General features: G+C 48.4%; 1 protein-coding gene across 1 annotated transcript in view; it reads right to left on the minus strand.

The window, feature by feature from the left end:
- Positions 1-434: 434 nt before the first annotated feature.
- BLK (BLK proto-oncogene, Src family tyrosine kinase) overlaps positions 435-15,522 on the minus strand; it is a 34,734-nt gene continuing 19,646 nt past the window's right edge. The window contains exons 7-13 of the mRNA XM_050893356.1: positions 10,037-10,186; positions 9,386-9,538; positions 8,277-8,456; positions 7,622-7,698; positions 3,739-3,889; positions 1,025-1,156; positions 435-643 (exon numbers count right to left, since the gene is read on the minus strand). Coding sequence (XP_050749313.1) covers positions 435-643; positions 1,025-1,156; positions 3,739-3,889; positions 7,622-7,698; positions 8,277-8,456; positions 9,386-9,538; positions 10,037-10,186 — 1,052 coding nt within the window. The remainder of the gene's footprint in view (positions 644-1,024; positions 1,157-3,738; positions 3,890-7,621; positions 7,699-8,276; positions 8,457-9,385; positions 9,539-10,036; positions 10,187-15,522) is intronic.

Raw genomic sequence — 15,522 nt, forward strand, 5'->3', positions numbered from 1 at the left:
CCATGGTATGAAGGGGGTTGTAGTATTGCCGGCAGTGACATCAGAAGGTGGGGGAGAGATTGTGCACCCCCTGTACCACCACCCTGGGCATGGCCCCCTCTTCCCGGGGCTGCAGTTGCAGGGCTGAGGGGCTTTTCTGTGTCCAAGTGGGTCACAAAGGAGTTGGCTGTCCTTCGTGGCGGAGGCGATGTCTGCGAAGTGGGTACAGACCTCCAAGGTGGATGAGGAAGGAGCTGTGCCAGCTCTCAGCCACCTCTTTAGTCTCCATGATAACCACAGAGCTGGCAGCATCCACCTCCCTCATGTCCCTCCTCGTTCCCCGTCTCCAAATGCATCCTGGTGGCGCACAGGAGGAAGGGAAAGGCCTGAAACGAGCCATTGCCAGGTGGTGGCTTTCCTCCAGACCTGTCCCCAGGTGCTGGTGGGACAGTGGCTTACTGCTGAGGCTCCGGCTCATACTGCTTCTCCGTGGCAGTGTAAAAGTCCTCAAGGACCGACTGCAGGTACTCAAAGGTCGGGCGCTCCTCGGGCTTGTTTCGCCAGCACTTCAGGATGATATTGTAGAGTTCGCCGGGGCACATGTCCGGGCAGGGCATGCGGTAGCCCCTCTCCAGGTTGCGAATCACTTCGGGGTTGGTCATCCCTGGAGGGAAACACAGCCCAACAGGAGTTATTCAGCACCCTGGGGGTGAAGCTCAGTGCTCCCAGTAGCTCACATCCAGGCAGAGCTGGAGGGGCATGAGGGACTGGGATGCTGGGCCATATCTGGGAACCATATCTTCTTCAGGGTTGCACTCCCCCCCTCCATCCTTCTGTTCCCTCCCTGGCTCCCCTCTATAGGTTTTGCCTAGCACAGGTATAGCTGAGGCTTGTGGGAGCCTAGGAAAGGAAACCTAGCATGAAGAGACGGGCGTGTGAGCCTGGGCACACGTGTGCACACTTGGGTATGTGCCTCCAAGCGTAAAGCAGCACTAGATGCTTTGAAGTTGATGCACACTCATCCCATATTCGCAGCGCGCTGTACCTGGGTAAGGGATCCTGCCGTAGGTTATGATTTCTGTCAGGAGGATCCCAAAAGACCACACGTCAGATTTGATGGTGAAAACTCCGAAGTTAATGGCCTCCGGCGCTGTCCATTTGATGGGGAATTTGGCACCTGTCCAGAGGAAACAAAGGGAAATAGCACGTGGAGTTACAGCATCTCCCTCTGCTCCCATAGGCACGGGCAAGCAGTTCCCCAAAACTGAGCCCTGGGTCCTGCGGGCTGTTGACTGCATCAGGGGGCTGTGATGGGACTTGCTGAAGGAACTGTGGAGTTATGGAGATAAGGCCAGAGGAAGGTAATTGCTGCCTATCTCCTGCTTTTATTAAAAGTTCATTTCTACCTGGCATTTCCTTGCCTTTCTTGGTTCTTTTTCTAGTGCAATCAAGGCTATTTCATCTTAAAAGACTTTTTCACATGTATATGCTTATAAACATCCATAGATACTGATACATGGAGGCCAAATAATGAAAAACCTTAATGCCTTAGGTAACTGATAATACGCATACTAAAAAACTCTAGGTAAACTATTTTACTGATGAAGTTAAAGGAATCTGCAGTCTTATACCTCCTTTGCATCTCTTGTGTGTTTAGCAATGGGATCTCAGGAATGGAGCCAGGAATGGTAGCGCGGATGGCCGACCAGTGCGGTGCGCGCAGAGGGCACGATGCTGGGAGCAAGCAGTGCCTGCTGCAGCCCTTGGGCATCAAGCAGCTCTCGTGAGAGACCCATCGCTCCTCAGGTAGCAACCCGCTGTGGGGAATCAGTGGGTTTCTGTAGCCCAAACTACGTGTCTGGGCTATTCAAAGCCAATGCCTTGAGTGGCTTTATTAGAGGACAACAACAGTAGGATCTTATTCTGTATAAAATCACTCACTGGAAGGGGGCTGTTTTTAGCAAAAGTGCATAAACGATACAGCATATATGAATTCTCCAGTTCTTAAAGCTGCATATGTCTATTAAAAACAAAAGCAGTCCCATTTTATTTTGTCCACCAAGTTCTTGTTATGCACGCTGCGGACAGCAATGACCGTAAGATTGCAATTTCAGTTTAGCTAAGGCCAAAAAAAAACCCCAAATCCCAAAACACCTTGATAAGTAGGAAGTCAATGTGTTAAAGACTGCAGAGCAAACCATGTTTTTATGTGTATGTATCCTTTCAGGACTGAAAGCCCAAATGCAGTGTGTGAAATAAGCGCCTTTGTTCTTGCACATCGTACTCTGACAAGTAGACTGACGAGGCTCGGAAATGCAGTCTATGAAGTGAAAATTGTTCAAAGTAGATAGAGGGGCAGTTGTTATTTCAGATTAAAGCTAGCTGGAAAAAAGCTGATAGGAACTGTTTTCCACTGGAAACATAGCTCCTTTGGGTATGTTAACACAATTATACTGATTTCACCAAAACTTCTCCTAAGGATAAAAACTGCCTTAAAAAATTGCAGCAATCTCACAATACCCCTTCATGACATTTCACAAATTACATTTGCGAGCTTTTACTACTTTGAGATAGTTTTACATGTTGAAATGGGTATAATTTGTATCATAAAGTGTTTTGGGACAGCAAACTGAAAGAAAAGTTTTCTATCTTATAAGAAAAAAAATCTATTCAATTTCCTTTCCCCAGAGTATTTTTTATGGGGGATTTTAGCTTCATCCCAACTCTAGAGGAGGACAGATTTCCAAAATTCGAAAATCTCCTGGTAAGTGCCACTTATGCCAGACTTTGTTTTATTTCAGTCATTTCTGCTTGTTTCCCTGATGCTCTATAAATCTTTGCAATCTGAACGGCATGATCCCATAATTGACCTCAGAGTCAGAGGTCAATACAGAGAAAGGACAGAGAAAAAGCTGCCACCAGAGGAATTTGACTTAAGCCTGTTGTCAAATGGCTGTAGACGGACCTCTGCACCAGCCAAACCAGTTGTCACCTCTCATGGCCATGCTCTCCTGTCCACCACCAGTTCAGATACTCAGTCCCAGCAAGAGGCTTGGCTTTGCAGGTGGAATCATAAGGAGATTTCACATTAACATGGAAAATACTGGTTTCTGTGTGCCTTTTTTGTGTGTTTGTTTTGTTTTAGACGCTCAAGGTACTCTGGTCCCATGAGAAACACCTGCCAAGCCGCAAACCCTCTCCTACGTTTTGTAAGTTGTCCTTCTGCTGTGGAAGGGACCTGATCTGGTCTGGGCTCGGTTTGCCTGGGACATCTGGAAACCGCCGTTACATCCAGATTCGTGGCTCCAGCTCCCCTCTGCAGTGCGATGACTGAGTTACACTGCTATTTCCTTCCCTTCGGACTGACTCACTGAGAACACGTAGGCACAGGCAGCAGGTTTCATTAGCGGAGGTCAAATTTCTCCAGTAGCACAACCTGAGATTCAGCAGGACTCCCCCAAACAGTGCCAAAAGACTTTTTTCCCGTTTCCCTCTGCAAACCTCACTTGCTCTTTATTGTCCCCAAGCGCTGCTGCCTCTCCTAGGACCCAATATTTGGCTCTCTTGCTCGCTCTGCCTGCTGCCTGGATGCTGACAATGGCAGCAATGGAGGCTCTGGTCTCACGCCATCGGCAGTGGTGCCCTGTGCCTGGTCCCAGCCCAGTCCTTGGACACCCTGTATCTTGGCACCTCTGCGCGGCAGGAGGATTAGAGATAAGGGAAATGTGTTGGTGAGGCAATGCTGGGAACGACACCCACCTTCTTGTGCCAAGTATTCATTCTCGATGATCCTGGCCAGGCCAAAATCGGCAATTTTGCAGCAGAGCGTCTCTGAGACGAGGATGTTGGCGGCTCTCAAGTCACGGTGGATGGAGTTCATGCGCTCGATGTACGCCATTCCCTCTGCCACCTAGGAGAGAAGGAAGAGTCCATCTTCATCAGTCACCTCCCCACGACAACAAGTTAGCTTGGCTGCATCTTACCCACCTTTACAAAAGCACAGCATGCATATAGGGTTGCTCAAAGGCCTCCACGTGCATGGACATGCATACATGCTCCATGGATGGTTGGATGGACAGATAGATCAACGGACAGATAGATAATCAGAGAGAGAGATACATACATACAGAAATAGATACTGCCCATGTATGTGTGCATATGTTCAGCTCTACCAGCATACACTTGGCCACCAAAAGCTTTGAGCAGACAAGTCAAGCAGAACAGAAACATCACTCTCTGTTTTGCTCAGAAGTTACAGCCATGAGTCGTGTCTGCAGCGAGATGCAGAAAGTTGAAGCAAACCCAAAACCACATCACTGGGTTCCCAGTTTCTGCCACAAGACTCTCCTCTCTAGTTGGGATTTTAATCACAAACACTCCGGATTAAATATGTGAATTAAAAAAAGAAAAAAACCCTCAAAGAACTCATCCGTCCCTCAGGCACAGTAGCAAAGTCAAGATCTAGGAGGACCACTAGTTGTTTTTCAGCAACCTCCTCTGTTCTCCCTCACTGATCTGCTTCGGGATGAGGAGGAGACCCCTGGAGATCCCTCCACAATAAAACTCGGACTGATGTTTTCTTTCCCTGTGCTAGATCCAGACGAGGACCCAGGACACAACACAGTTCTCCCCTCTGATACCTACAGGATGCATTAGAGCAGAAGACCCAGATATCCATAGAAACAAGACTGGGATAGAGAGTATGTCCCTGGACAAATACCTTATCCTGGGCATGCACTGCCTTCTTCAACCATCTCCAAACTTTACTTTGGGAGGTTCTTGCTCCCAGGATCATCTTGCAGTGTTTAGCTCCTTGGAGCAGGGAGCAGCCCTGGGGAGGTGCCTGGTGCATGACAAGCCTCTATAAATGATGGCAGCAATCTTTTATTGCTGGGTGCTGGGAGATATAGAAAAAAGAGGTTGCAAAGTTGCTCTGTCAGCTGAGTTTCAGATTTGGGTTAGGCATTTGTCAGGAGGGTGAGTGGATGCATGCAACCCCTGCTAATAATGGTTAGCACCTATTAAATCTTTTATACGCCTGTGCATGAGGGCAGAGCAATTTTCCACTCCATACAGATTCACATCAGCATCTCGACTTACATGTGGTTTTAAACAGGATACTAACACATACTTTCCAATGCTGCATTTCTAACCTGTGTCAACACCCCTTCAGCGCAAGTGCTGCTTGCTGCAGTGGAAAATGGAAGAATTGATGTAATTTCCTGTCCTGATGTTAATGAGATAGTACCCGGTGATGGGCCTGTTCCAGCCCAGCGTGCTTTCGAGCATGTACCCTCAAGACTGACCACAGGATCAAGTGCATTGGCCCATAGATTTCTAATTTTAACTCTGACGGATGCTATTGGATCCAAAATTGCGCTCGAGAGGGTTGGGTGCCTGTTGGGCCGTGACGTCATCCTGACACCGCAGATGAACAGATTGCAAAATAGCTCAAGAGATTGCCCTTTTCCTTCTCCTCTTCCCAGAGCTACCTAGTGAGTATTTGAATCCTTGCCCTGGGGAGGTGGTGCCAGGGTGGGAGGGGGAACGATGAAAGCTGTCCTTCTGGTTGACGCCCATGCCTTGAGGGATGGGCAAAATCCTTCCACCCCTATGCACTGTGGGTGGCTTCTGTGAGTTACTACATTGTTGGGGGGTGTGGGTTTGGTCTGTGTTCAACTGTCCTGGTCCTGGAAGCGATGCGCAGTGCAGGATGCTGCAAAGAGCGTGGAGGGATGTGAGAGGGATGTGCAGGGTGGGTGGGTGCTTCTCCTGCCCACGGAGAGGTGACGTCCACGTGCAATTGCTCAACTGTGGGCACTATTTGACCATCGTAGTGCACAGGTTTCTGGCCAGCTCAGGCCACACGCCACGCGATCATATTCAAGGCTTCAACCCTGAACTCGGAGAGGAGGTTTGGGTACACAATGTTGCCCTGGGACGGGTTTCTCCCAGGGGTTCCTGCAGCCAGTGTGTTTTCAGATCTATACCACCCTCGTGCCTGGGACAGACAAGATCACTGACCTCTCCCCAGATGCTTCCACATACCTGCCTGGAAATGCTTTGTTATTCCATGTGCTCAATGCAAGTTATAATGTTGTGTTAAATAAATGCATGAGTACTCGTAGCTTCTGCTGTCCCTGCCTCAAAGCTGGGTATAAAGTTGGCCAACAGCTTTGCTCTGGGTCACCTCTGTGACTATAGCTGAGTGCAGATTGCTCTGGCTACGGCACTTTCCTCTTGCCTAGAAATGCATCAAGACAATTTCTGCGGTAATGCTCCCACCAAACCCAAGGGCTCTGTAATACTGATGAATTTGGACCATTCTGCTTGTCATCAGGAATTTAAAACAAACCACAGGCTATAACTTTCAAGAGATGGAATGAAAGAATGAAAAAGGGAGGGAAGTGGGGAGGTAAAGAGAGAAGGAGGGAAAGAAGGAAGAAATTAAGGGAAAGGTACTAAACAGGAAGGCTGCAGTTGGCCCCATAACCTCTCACAGACAACAAAGGTAAAGCTGCAGATATGGTCGATTTATCAGTAGTGAAGAGGGAAGGCATTGAAACATGTTCCTCTGCACCCCTATGAAGTGCGTATAAATAAAAATAAAAAAGAAAATAAAAATGACAGATGGCGACACTGCTTTAAAGTATTTAAATATTTTCATCCTGGTTAAAGCAAGAAGGAAAATCTTTCGCTATCATGTAACATTTGCTCAAATATTAAGATTCTCCAGTTTTTAATACATTACAAAATAACTCTGTATGATGGCTGGAACCAAGTGGCCAGTCTTTACACATTGTTTGCTCAGGCTCACTTTGACCCAGAAAGGCCGAGTGATCTTATGGGTAAATCCCAGACCTGCACATCAGAACAGCTGTATTCAGCCATGACACTGATGCTTCATGGTTTTTTTCCAGTATTTCCAAAATTAGCCCAACTCTGCTCTGGGTGAGCCAAACTCTGTCAACAGCTGGCTAGGTCCAAAGTGGAGTGACTTTGCCAATCTCATCCTCCATGTACTACTTGTTGCCAAAGATGCTGCCACTCTGGTTGCAGTTTCCCTGACTGTGACCTGTTTGAGTTTAGATGCACTTCTGGACTCAAATGTGATGGTGCAGCTGCAACATTTACAGCCTGGGGGTGCTTAGAGGGAAACAACCCTACAAAGACAAAAGTTTGTTCTCATAAGGAGCAATATTCCTAGATTTGAGGGTCAGAACATCCTTTGTGCCTAATCATCAGAAGGGAAGAACTGCTGAAAGCCAGCATGTCTCTACATTGAAAGTCTCTTTGTTGAGCTTTTTCTTCCTTTTGGTAAAAAAAGAAACAAACATTTCCTGCTCAGTAAGCCAGAAAAAAACAAAACAAACCAAAACAAACTCAAAAAAACCAAAAAGCAAACCCCAGTTCTCTAGCACTGCACTAAGTTCCCCAGAGGCTGTCCTGAGGACAGCAGAGCATTGCTGAGCTGACATGCACATCAACACAAGAGGGCTGAGAGAGAAACCCTAAGAAAGCACACCAGGAGGTGCTGTTTTTCTCCATGAAATCGACTGACAGACTTCAGACTTGCAAGAATTTCACGGAGTCAATAACAAATCATGGTCTTGAGTCAGTTTCCCAGAGGCTGTTCACTAACCTGAGCAGACATATCAATGAGTTTGGGGAGATTCAGTTGGCTTCCTTCTTCTGTCTTCAGGTAATCCAGCAAACACCCTGCAGAAAAAGAGAGACTGCTGTGAGTCTTCTGCATAAGCCTATGCATTTGCTTTCCCTGGTGCTTCTCTGAATATATGCAATAAATCTGCCTGCATCCTAGAGAAAATCTGAAGATCCACAGTGGGTGTTTGCTGGAGCATCTTCCATTAGGAAAGCGACGAAGTGCATCCCATTTTTCCCCTGTATTTTGTGCAGACCTTGTGCATACTGCTGGGCATTCATCACTCAAAGCCTTATAGACAAGAGGGGCAAAAGAAAGGACAATTTCACCATGAGGGGAGTAAAAATCTGAATCAAACTTCCAGTAGAAACAGTGGAGATGAGAACTTTAAATACTCTTCAAATGAAGCATCCCCATCTTGTGAAGTAGTTTACGAAATATGAGACCACAAGAGGCAGGATTTCATTGCCCAGAAAGTCCCTTCCAGTAGTAGAAACAAACTTGTGGATCACTTAGTCCTTCTGCTTACAGATTTGGTGCAACGCCCTGCTCCCAACCCCCATTATGATGTATCAGCCATCTCGTTGACCTGATTTTGCAGAAACCCAACAAAAAACTCAATGAGGCTCTTTACCATTGGCCATGTACTCTGTCACAATGTAGATAGGCTGCTTCGTGACTACTGCATATAGTCGGACCAGTTTGTTATGCTGGAGTCTCTTCATCAAGTTTGCCTCTGCCAAGAAGGCATCAGGATCCATGCTGCCCTCCTTCATGGTCTTCACAGCCACCTTGATGTTGTTCTTGTAGTAGCCTGCAGACAGATAATAATGCACTGAGGAATTTTGGCCTCTCTACGGCTCTATTAGGCCATGCAATAAGGAGCAGAAGAGCTTGTGGATCAGGGAGCAGAAAACCACAGCAACAGCTTTCAATCTCTCAGAAAGAAATGCATGGTAAATCTCAGTGCCAGTGGGCTCTGAGCAGCCAGCAGGTATGAGAGGAGAAGGGAGAGACACAGCACAGCTGTCAAGCCATGTGGCTTCATCAGGGATCATCCCTGCTCTGGGTGGTGGACACCCATGCAATGAGCCCGTCCTCACGCAGCCCTCCCAGCCCTGCAAGACCCTTTCTGGCTGAAACCCCTAGGCCTCCCACCAGCTGGGTTCCCAAATAATCCAAATGCTGTCGAGAAAGCCAGGGCTCTGCAGTCAGGATGTCGACTCAGTCTGGTCCTGTCCACAATCTCAACTGCCAAGGCAACAGGCAACCACAAAGAGGACAGCAAAGGAAGCTGAGCTCACCCCACTTCCTCTCCCACCGATTAGCAGTGGGCAGGAAGGCACAAGGGATTGAGAGCTGGGTTATCAAGTGGAACAGGGAAGCAGAAAAAGTGGGATAGTATCACCCAGGTACCCTGCTGTGTGTAGCTTAGGATCCTACAACCATGACCAGGATTCCCAGGAAGAACGAGAGCATGTCTCAGGAGATGAGTATATAGTTACTTCAACACCTACTGCATGTATCTAGCCAGTGAAACCCATGCTCAACCACTGATCGGTGCAAACACAACCTGTCTGGTCCTTCCCAGGAATACAGCATCTACTGCTGTGTGTGTACCCATAAATATGTGTTCATACTTTAGGATCCCCACGCCCAGACTAGTCTTGTCTTAGGCAAAGACAGCTTTCCCTCTCCTCTGTTTATATATTTCTTTCCTGGAATGAGGGGAATTATACTTACCCATCCACACTTCCCCAAACTGCCCACTGCCAAGTTTCTTTACAAGCTTCAGAGACTCCCGTGGGATCTCCCATTCATCCTGTGCCCAGGGTCTCTGGGGAACCAGGGATATGCAGGGAGCTGTGAGTCGCTGGCACAGGCCATCCCCTTTCTCTGTATGAGGACAAAGCACAGGACAGTTCAATGGGATGGCAGAGCTATCCTTCTCCTCCATCTACACATGCCAGGAAAAAGTGAACCCATGGGAAACCTCCACAACCACACAAATGTTTCAGCCCCAGGGATCAAGGCGCCCAGAATGGACCCAATGAAAGGAAAAAGCTCAAAGGGAGCCACAGAGGAGCAAATGCTCCTGCTCAGCTAGTCCAAAGCCTGCTTCCCAAGCATCCCTCCTGGATATCCCTTCAGCATTCATCTCTTTCCTTTCCTGATGGGAGACACTCCCCGGTTATAGGGCTGTGGGCAGAGCTCACCCTCACAATGCCCTAGGATGAAAAACAGGACATGGGTGCCCAAGTTCTGCTTGTAGGAGCACACCTGGCCCATGAGAGTGGAGGAGTGGTGGTGGTGGCTGGTAAGCCTGTCCTCCCTCTGTGCACATGCCCACGTTCTGCTAGGAGACAAACCCATTAGGGAAGGCAAACAACTTACGGCTGTAATGATGGATTAGTTCTGGCAGGCTGGAGAAAGTCATCCTGGGGGAGATGTAATACCCCCCGCCATCTAAGGAGCGGATCCTGTAGTGTTTGATGATGTCCCCGTGAGCAGAGTCGCTGTCTCTCACAGACAAGGAATAGGCACCTGGAGAATGAGCAGAAGAAGGAACCATGAGGACAAGCAGCACCCTACTTAGGGACCAGCTGCCGCCTCTTTCCTCGGCTGCCTACAGCTTCAGACACCTCTCCCAGCGCTTGCTGATGCCTTCTCAGGGCAAGTCCCACCAGGCCGCAAAGCTACAAACTTCCCTCTCTCCAAGGCAAGTGGAGAGGATAAAGTTTCGTCAGAGCTTAACTGGGCCTGTCGAGGCTTCGTTGAGTAAGACCTGCCTATGCCGTGGCCAACAGCCCCAAGGAAGCAATATGGCAATCAATAGCACATCTCCAGCCAGAGCAATCAGACGCTCCTTAGGTCATGATGGTCTTGCCACAGCTCCATAACTCCCATCTGAGCTCTGTCAACCCTGTCATCTCATCTGGATGAAACAAGTGACTGCAGTCTCACCAGTCTGTAGAAACACAGGACTGACAAGGAGCTGAACCACCCCACCAGCACAACCAGAATTTTGGTTAGTGGGAGAGATAAGGTCAAGAGATACGTGTCCCTTCTCAGCATTATCCAAGGTCCCCGTGTCCCTTTTATCCCCTATAACCCTTGTGCCAAGGTCAGTGGTTCAGCTGGGAGGTACAGAAGGAGGTACAGAAGGGGGATTCAGGAGAATTGTCTTGTTCAGCCATAAGCTTGTGGCTGTGGATAAACCTTATCTAGGGATTCACATCTAGATTCATGTACCTTTTGACCTCAAGGAAGGTACTCAACAATCTACCACTCCAACCTGCTATTCCTCCTCATAATGGGTTTATAATCTAAACCATGGGGTTGTTTTTTTGCGCACAAAAATATCACTCAATGTTGCTACAGAACAGCAACTTCCAGCCTATGATGTCAGTGTAAATTTCAATACAGCTTAGCAGTGTTTTTTTTCCCTTTGTCTGGATCACATTTCCTGAGTAAGTTGTTACAAGCCTGCTGGGCTGTTAAAAGTCTAATACGTCACCCGGGTTGATAGGCTGCCTTTTTTAATGTTTGAAAAGGCAAGGCTATATATGTTAAAAAGTATGTATCTGTCATGTAGGATCATAAGCAGAAGTGAGACTTTCCACAGGGACTCTGAAACCCTAATCCTGCGTGTGAGGGGCAAGTTTACTAACATACAACGCTCACTGGCTGATGTTTCTCCATCGCAGCACCAGCAGTTCCCTACACTGCGGCTGGAAACCACTTACATTTTTAAACAGTAACAAAATAAAACCACCTCTGTGGATATTTGCTCTGTTGCAATGATTATAAATCTTTACAAGCAGAATTTGGCAGAGTCTAAAATTTTTCCAAGCGCTTAGCAGTCATTTTGGGGGGACTCCCTTTCTGCAGAGACCAGACTACGAGATATGGTGGCATAATGTTCATGGAAGACCTGCTGGTTTAAATGCAGAGCCAGGGAACCTCAAGACTGGAAGCACACAGCCTCAGCGTGGTGGGCTCCTTCTCAACAGAAGATGCTCTTCTGAAACTCTTTCCTTCGCTGTGAGTGTCAGGCAGAAGACAGACTGAGAAGCCCTTTTGGCTCTATCAGTCCTGCAGCTGAACATCTGACAAACAGCCTTGAAGCATCTTCAATAGGGCAACAAAAAACTCAAGGGAAGGGCAAAGGAATGGCTCGTTTTTACAGTCCATGTCTCAGTGACCAAAGGTCACTACACAGCTAAGGATGTCTTTCCCAGGGAGTGATCTTTGGTCCCCGGTGGGTGCAGAGATGTCCACAGTCCTCAGCACAAGTCCTGCTAGAGTTGATCAGCCACATTCACTCTCCGTAGCACTTGGCCCAGACCTCCTCTGGCTCCTCTGTGGTACCTATGTGGCCCTAAGTTAATAATAATAATAATTATTATTATTATTATTATTATTAACTTCTATTATTGTTGTTGAGGATGATGATGTTATTTTAATTTCAAAGTGATTGAAATAATGTGCAGGCCGGGCTGCAGCCCATCAGAGTCGGGCTTATATGGGACAAGTCCAAGAGGCTGCTTTGCATGCCTGGGATGCGGCTTAGGGTATACGTGGGATTTTTACAATGCAAGGCCTGCTAGAGGAAGGAGCCAAACATGGTGTGAACCCAGCTGTACTGACGACAGACAGCGTTGCAGAAGGGAGCGCAGGAATTAATGACTAACATGTGTGCAAGTTGGTGCCTGGGGGCTGAGAGTCAGCAGAGGAGAGGAGACCTGATCTGTTTGTTAGTGTGGTTGCACCCAAAATGCCTGCTCTCCTGCAGGACCTCCTCTCCAGACCCCACTGACCCTTTAAATCCTCCTGCATCTTTCAAACCAGTGATGCACAGCATGCAGCGGTGGCAGGGGCTCCAGGCACCCTCCAGGCCTATCTATCAGCTGCCTACTACCAGCGTTAATACTTGTCCTGCCATTAGAGCTAATGATGGTATTTCACGCCAAGTCAGTGTTTAGTTTGCTGGAGTGAGTGTTGTAGAGCTTTCCCTGTCATCCACCGTGGCTGGTTACTGTTCCCTTGGGAGCTGCAGTGTAAAGGCAAAGCACTAGGGCTGAAAAGCTACAATTCTCTCTTCTCTCAGTGACAGCAGCAAATGACCAATGTTAAGTGGAGCCAGATAGATGGCAGGACTCTTAATCTCCCCCAATGATAGCCAGGATGGCCGAAAGGAGTTTGTGCTCCTCAGCCACAAGGGACATTTGCCCGTCCTACGGTCCTGCGTCGCATCCCGGCACAGAGCTGGGCTGACACACAGAAGTCCACACCTGCACTCGACACCAGCTCAGAGCAGTGTGACCACAACCCTGGGCAGCTCTGGGTCTCAGACCCTCCTGTTCTGGGTCTGAGATCCTGAAACCATCCTGCAAGGGCTCTCAGGTCCTTTCTGTTCAAAGGGTGGCAAGTTTTGTATGGGAAAGAGCAACAGAAGGTGCAAAGGAGGAGATTCAACTTCACTTCATACCTAGGGCTGATTCAGTCACCTAAACATGGGTGTCTGGTATCAGTTGAGATGCTCTGGGACATCTACATGGGCCTGGTAGATATGGTGCCAGACCATACCTTCTGGTGGAGCACCTGGAGGTAACTCTTAAGACGTCCAGGGTTTGGTGACCAAATCAAGCCCCGTTGGCTACAGTGGGAGCTCAGGAAACTGCCACATGCGATATCTAAATTTTGATGCCTGCATCTCAAGACTGAGTCCTACTACATGTGGTATCTCCTGTTCTTACAGGTCTCATCAGGCTCTTAACCCCTTCCCGATGGGAAACCCAGGAGCTCAGCCGGATACGGCGGCTGAGCTCTGCGAGGTCTCTCCTGCCGGGAGCGCAGACGCAGCAGCCTTGCTGCGAGCCAGGCGTTCGTGACTCGGCACAGCTGTGCGACTGCGTTCCCGCAGGTTTCAGAATGATTATTGCTTCGGGGGAAGATTTGTTTATTTCCAGCAGCTTCAGCAAAGCTAGCTGTCCACCGATGATTTCACTGCTGGTTTGCTTCCCACACTGTCTTGACAAGGACCCATCTTCCTGGGATGTTGAATGTGCCTTTCACGGCCTCTGCAAAATGTCGTCTGAAAGCGAAGCCCTCAGGTTTGCAGAGTTTCTGTGTCTTTAACCATGAGCAAAATGAGACTCTGCTTAGGATGAGCTGTGAATGGGTGCTGCTTTTAGGCAGGGTGCAGAATGAGTCCTGCTGTGGCTGAGACAACACAATATGAGACCACCACGCTCCAGTGAAGGCAGCTAATGGGGATACTGTCCTTAGCTCAACTCAGTGCTCGGCCCTGAAGGTCCAGTGTTGCTGATGATGTGCAAAGTGAATGAAAATGTATGTTGTGGAGGAGGAAAACAGGAAGAACCTGTGGGGTTCGAAGGGCAGGAGTAATTCCATGGCATTGCTCTGGACATCTTGTGGTGGGTCACAGGGTGCTTTACATTAGTGAACTCAGCTTCACGGCACATTTGGAGATGCAGGGCTTCCTCTTTTCCCCTTCTCTTTAGAGAGGAGGAAGCTGTGGTTAAGAAAGATCAAATGGTATCACCACGGCCATTCAGGTAGTCTAAGGCACAGGGTATTCAGGTAGAAGCTGATCGCATAGGCTGATTCAGAGGATGAGGTGTTTGAAGGAATAACAGCCATATTTTAAGACAGAATGCTGAATATCAGAAAAGGCACAGGTGAGAGTCACTTTTCAGAGCAGAAGCTGATCTCTGACCATTTGGGACTAACATGGGACTTTCACGGAGTGGAACACGCCACATCTGCTAATGCAGAATATCACACACCTCCAGCTAAGTCTACTTCTAGACAGCAGAGACAGGGCATTAAAGATCAGGTCTAGACTGGTTATTTCTCCTTGAGTCTCAGGACTCTACCACCTCTGTCCAAGCGCTGTGTGACCTAGACTCACCCACACTCCAGAGAATTGCAGGGAATTATTTCAACCTGCGTTTGCAGCTCGTGGCTAGCAGAAGTAGGGGGGAAATTGTCCTGAGCAAGTGTAGGCAAAGGTCTGATCCCATCCCTGTGTGGCGTCTAGAAATGCCACAAAGACTAGGATCATGTGTGGACAGAGGGCCTCACTCCTTCCCAGACCTTCAGATACAATGCACGAGTGTCTGCTGGGCTTGTGCACAGCACGTGTGGTGCTCCCTACCCTTCCTGGGTGCAATGCACAGTCGTGCCAGCTACCCAAATATCCCACCAAACAAAGGGGACAGTGGGAAGGGGATAAACAGAAGAGCAGCATGTGGTGACTAGTCCAAGCCTGATCATTTCAAAGGCACCGCAAAGGTAGCAGGGAAACCAATATACAAGCAGAACAAGTGACTTGTAAAGCGAAATGCTTAGAAACAAGTCTCTTCAGTTTCCTACACCTGAACATTCCCTAAAAATTCTGAAAACTGCAAATCCTCATGGAAAGCAGCCCTCCTACTTGGCATCAGCTCAGCAGGGACATGTGGAGGTGAGCCCAGGCATGGGGCAGGGGGGAAAGTCAAAGTAGACTGCTATAATGCTAACACAGCAACCCTGCCTAATGGCTGAGGGAGAGGGCTACAGGAAGATGAGCATCTTGTTGCCCCACTTAGCACAACAGATATCACACCAGCTCAAGACCAGCGCTCCAGTTTTACTCTATTTGTCAAATCCTGCTGCTGGAGGTGGCTGAAATGGTCAGGTCTGCAACACAGCCAGGGCTCAGACTACAGCTGTGAGTAAACTACGCCATGCCAGAACCTGCTTTCTAGTCCTGGGGACACATCCACACCATGAAACTCTCAGCCTTCGAAACTGGGTGGCTGCACTCAAATTAACTATTGGGAATGGTGCCTGGTTGACGCCAGGATAAAACC

The sequence above is a fragment of the Gymnogyps californianus genome, chromosome 3, assembly GCF_018139145.2.
Source record: "Gymnogyps californianus isolate 813 chromosome 3, ASM1813914v2, whole genome shotgun sequence".
NCBI classification, from domain to species: Eukaryota; Metazoa; Chordata; class Aves; order Accipitriformes; family Cathartidae; genus Gymnogyps; species Gymnogyps californianus.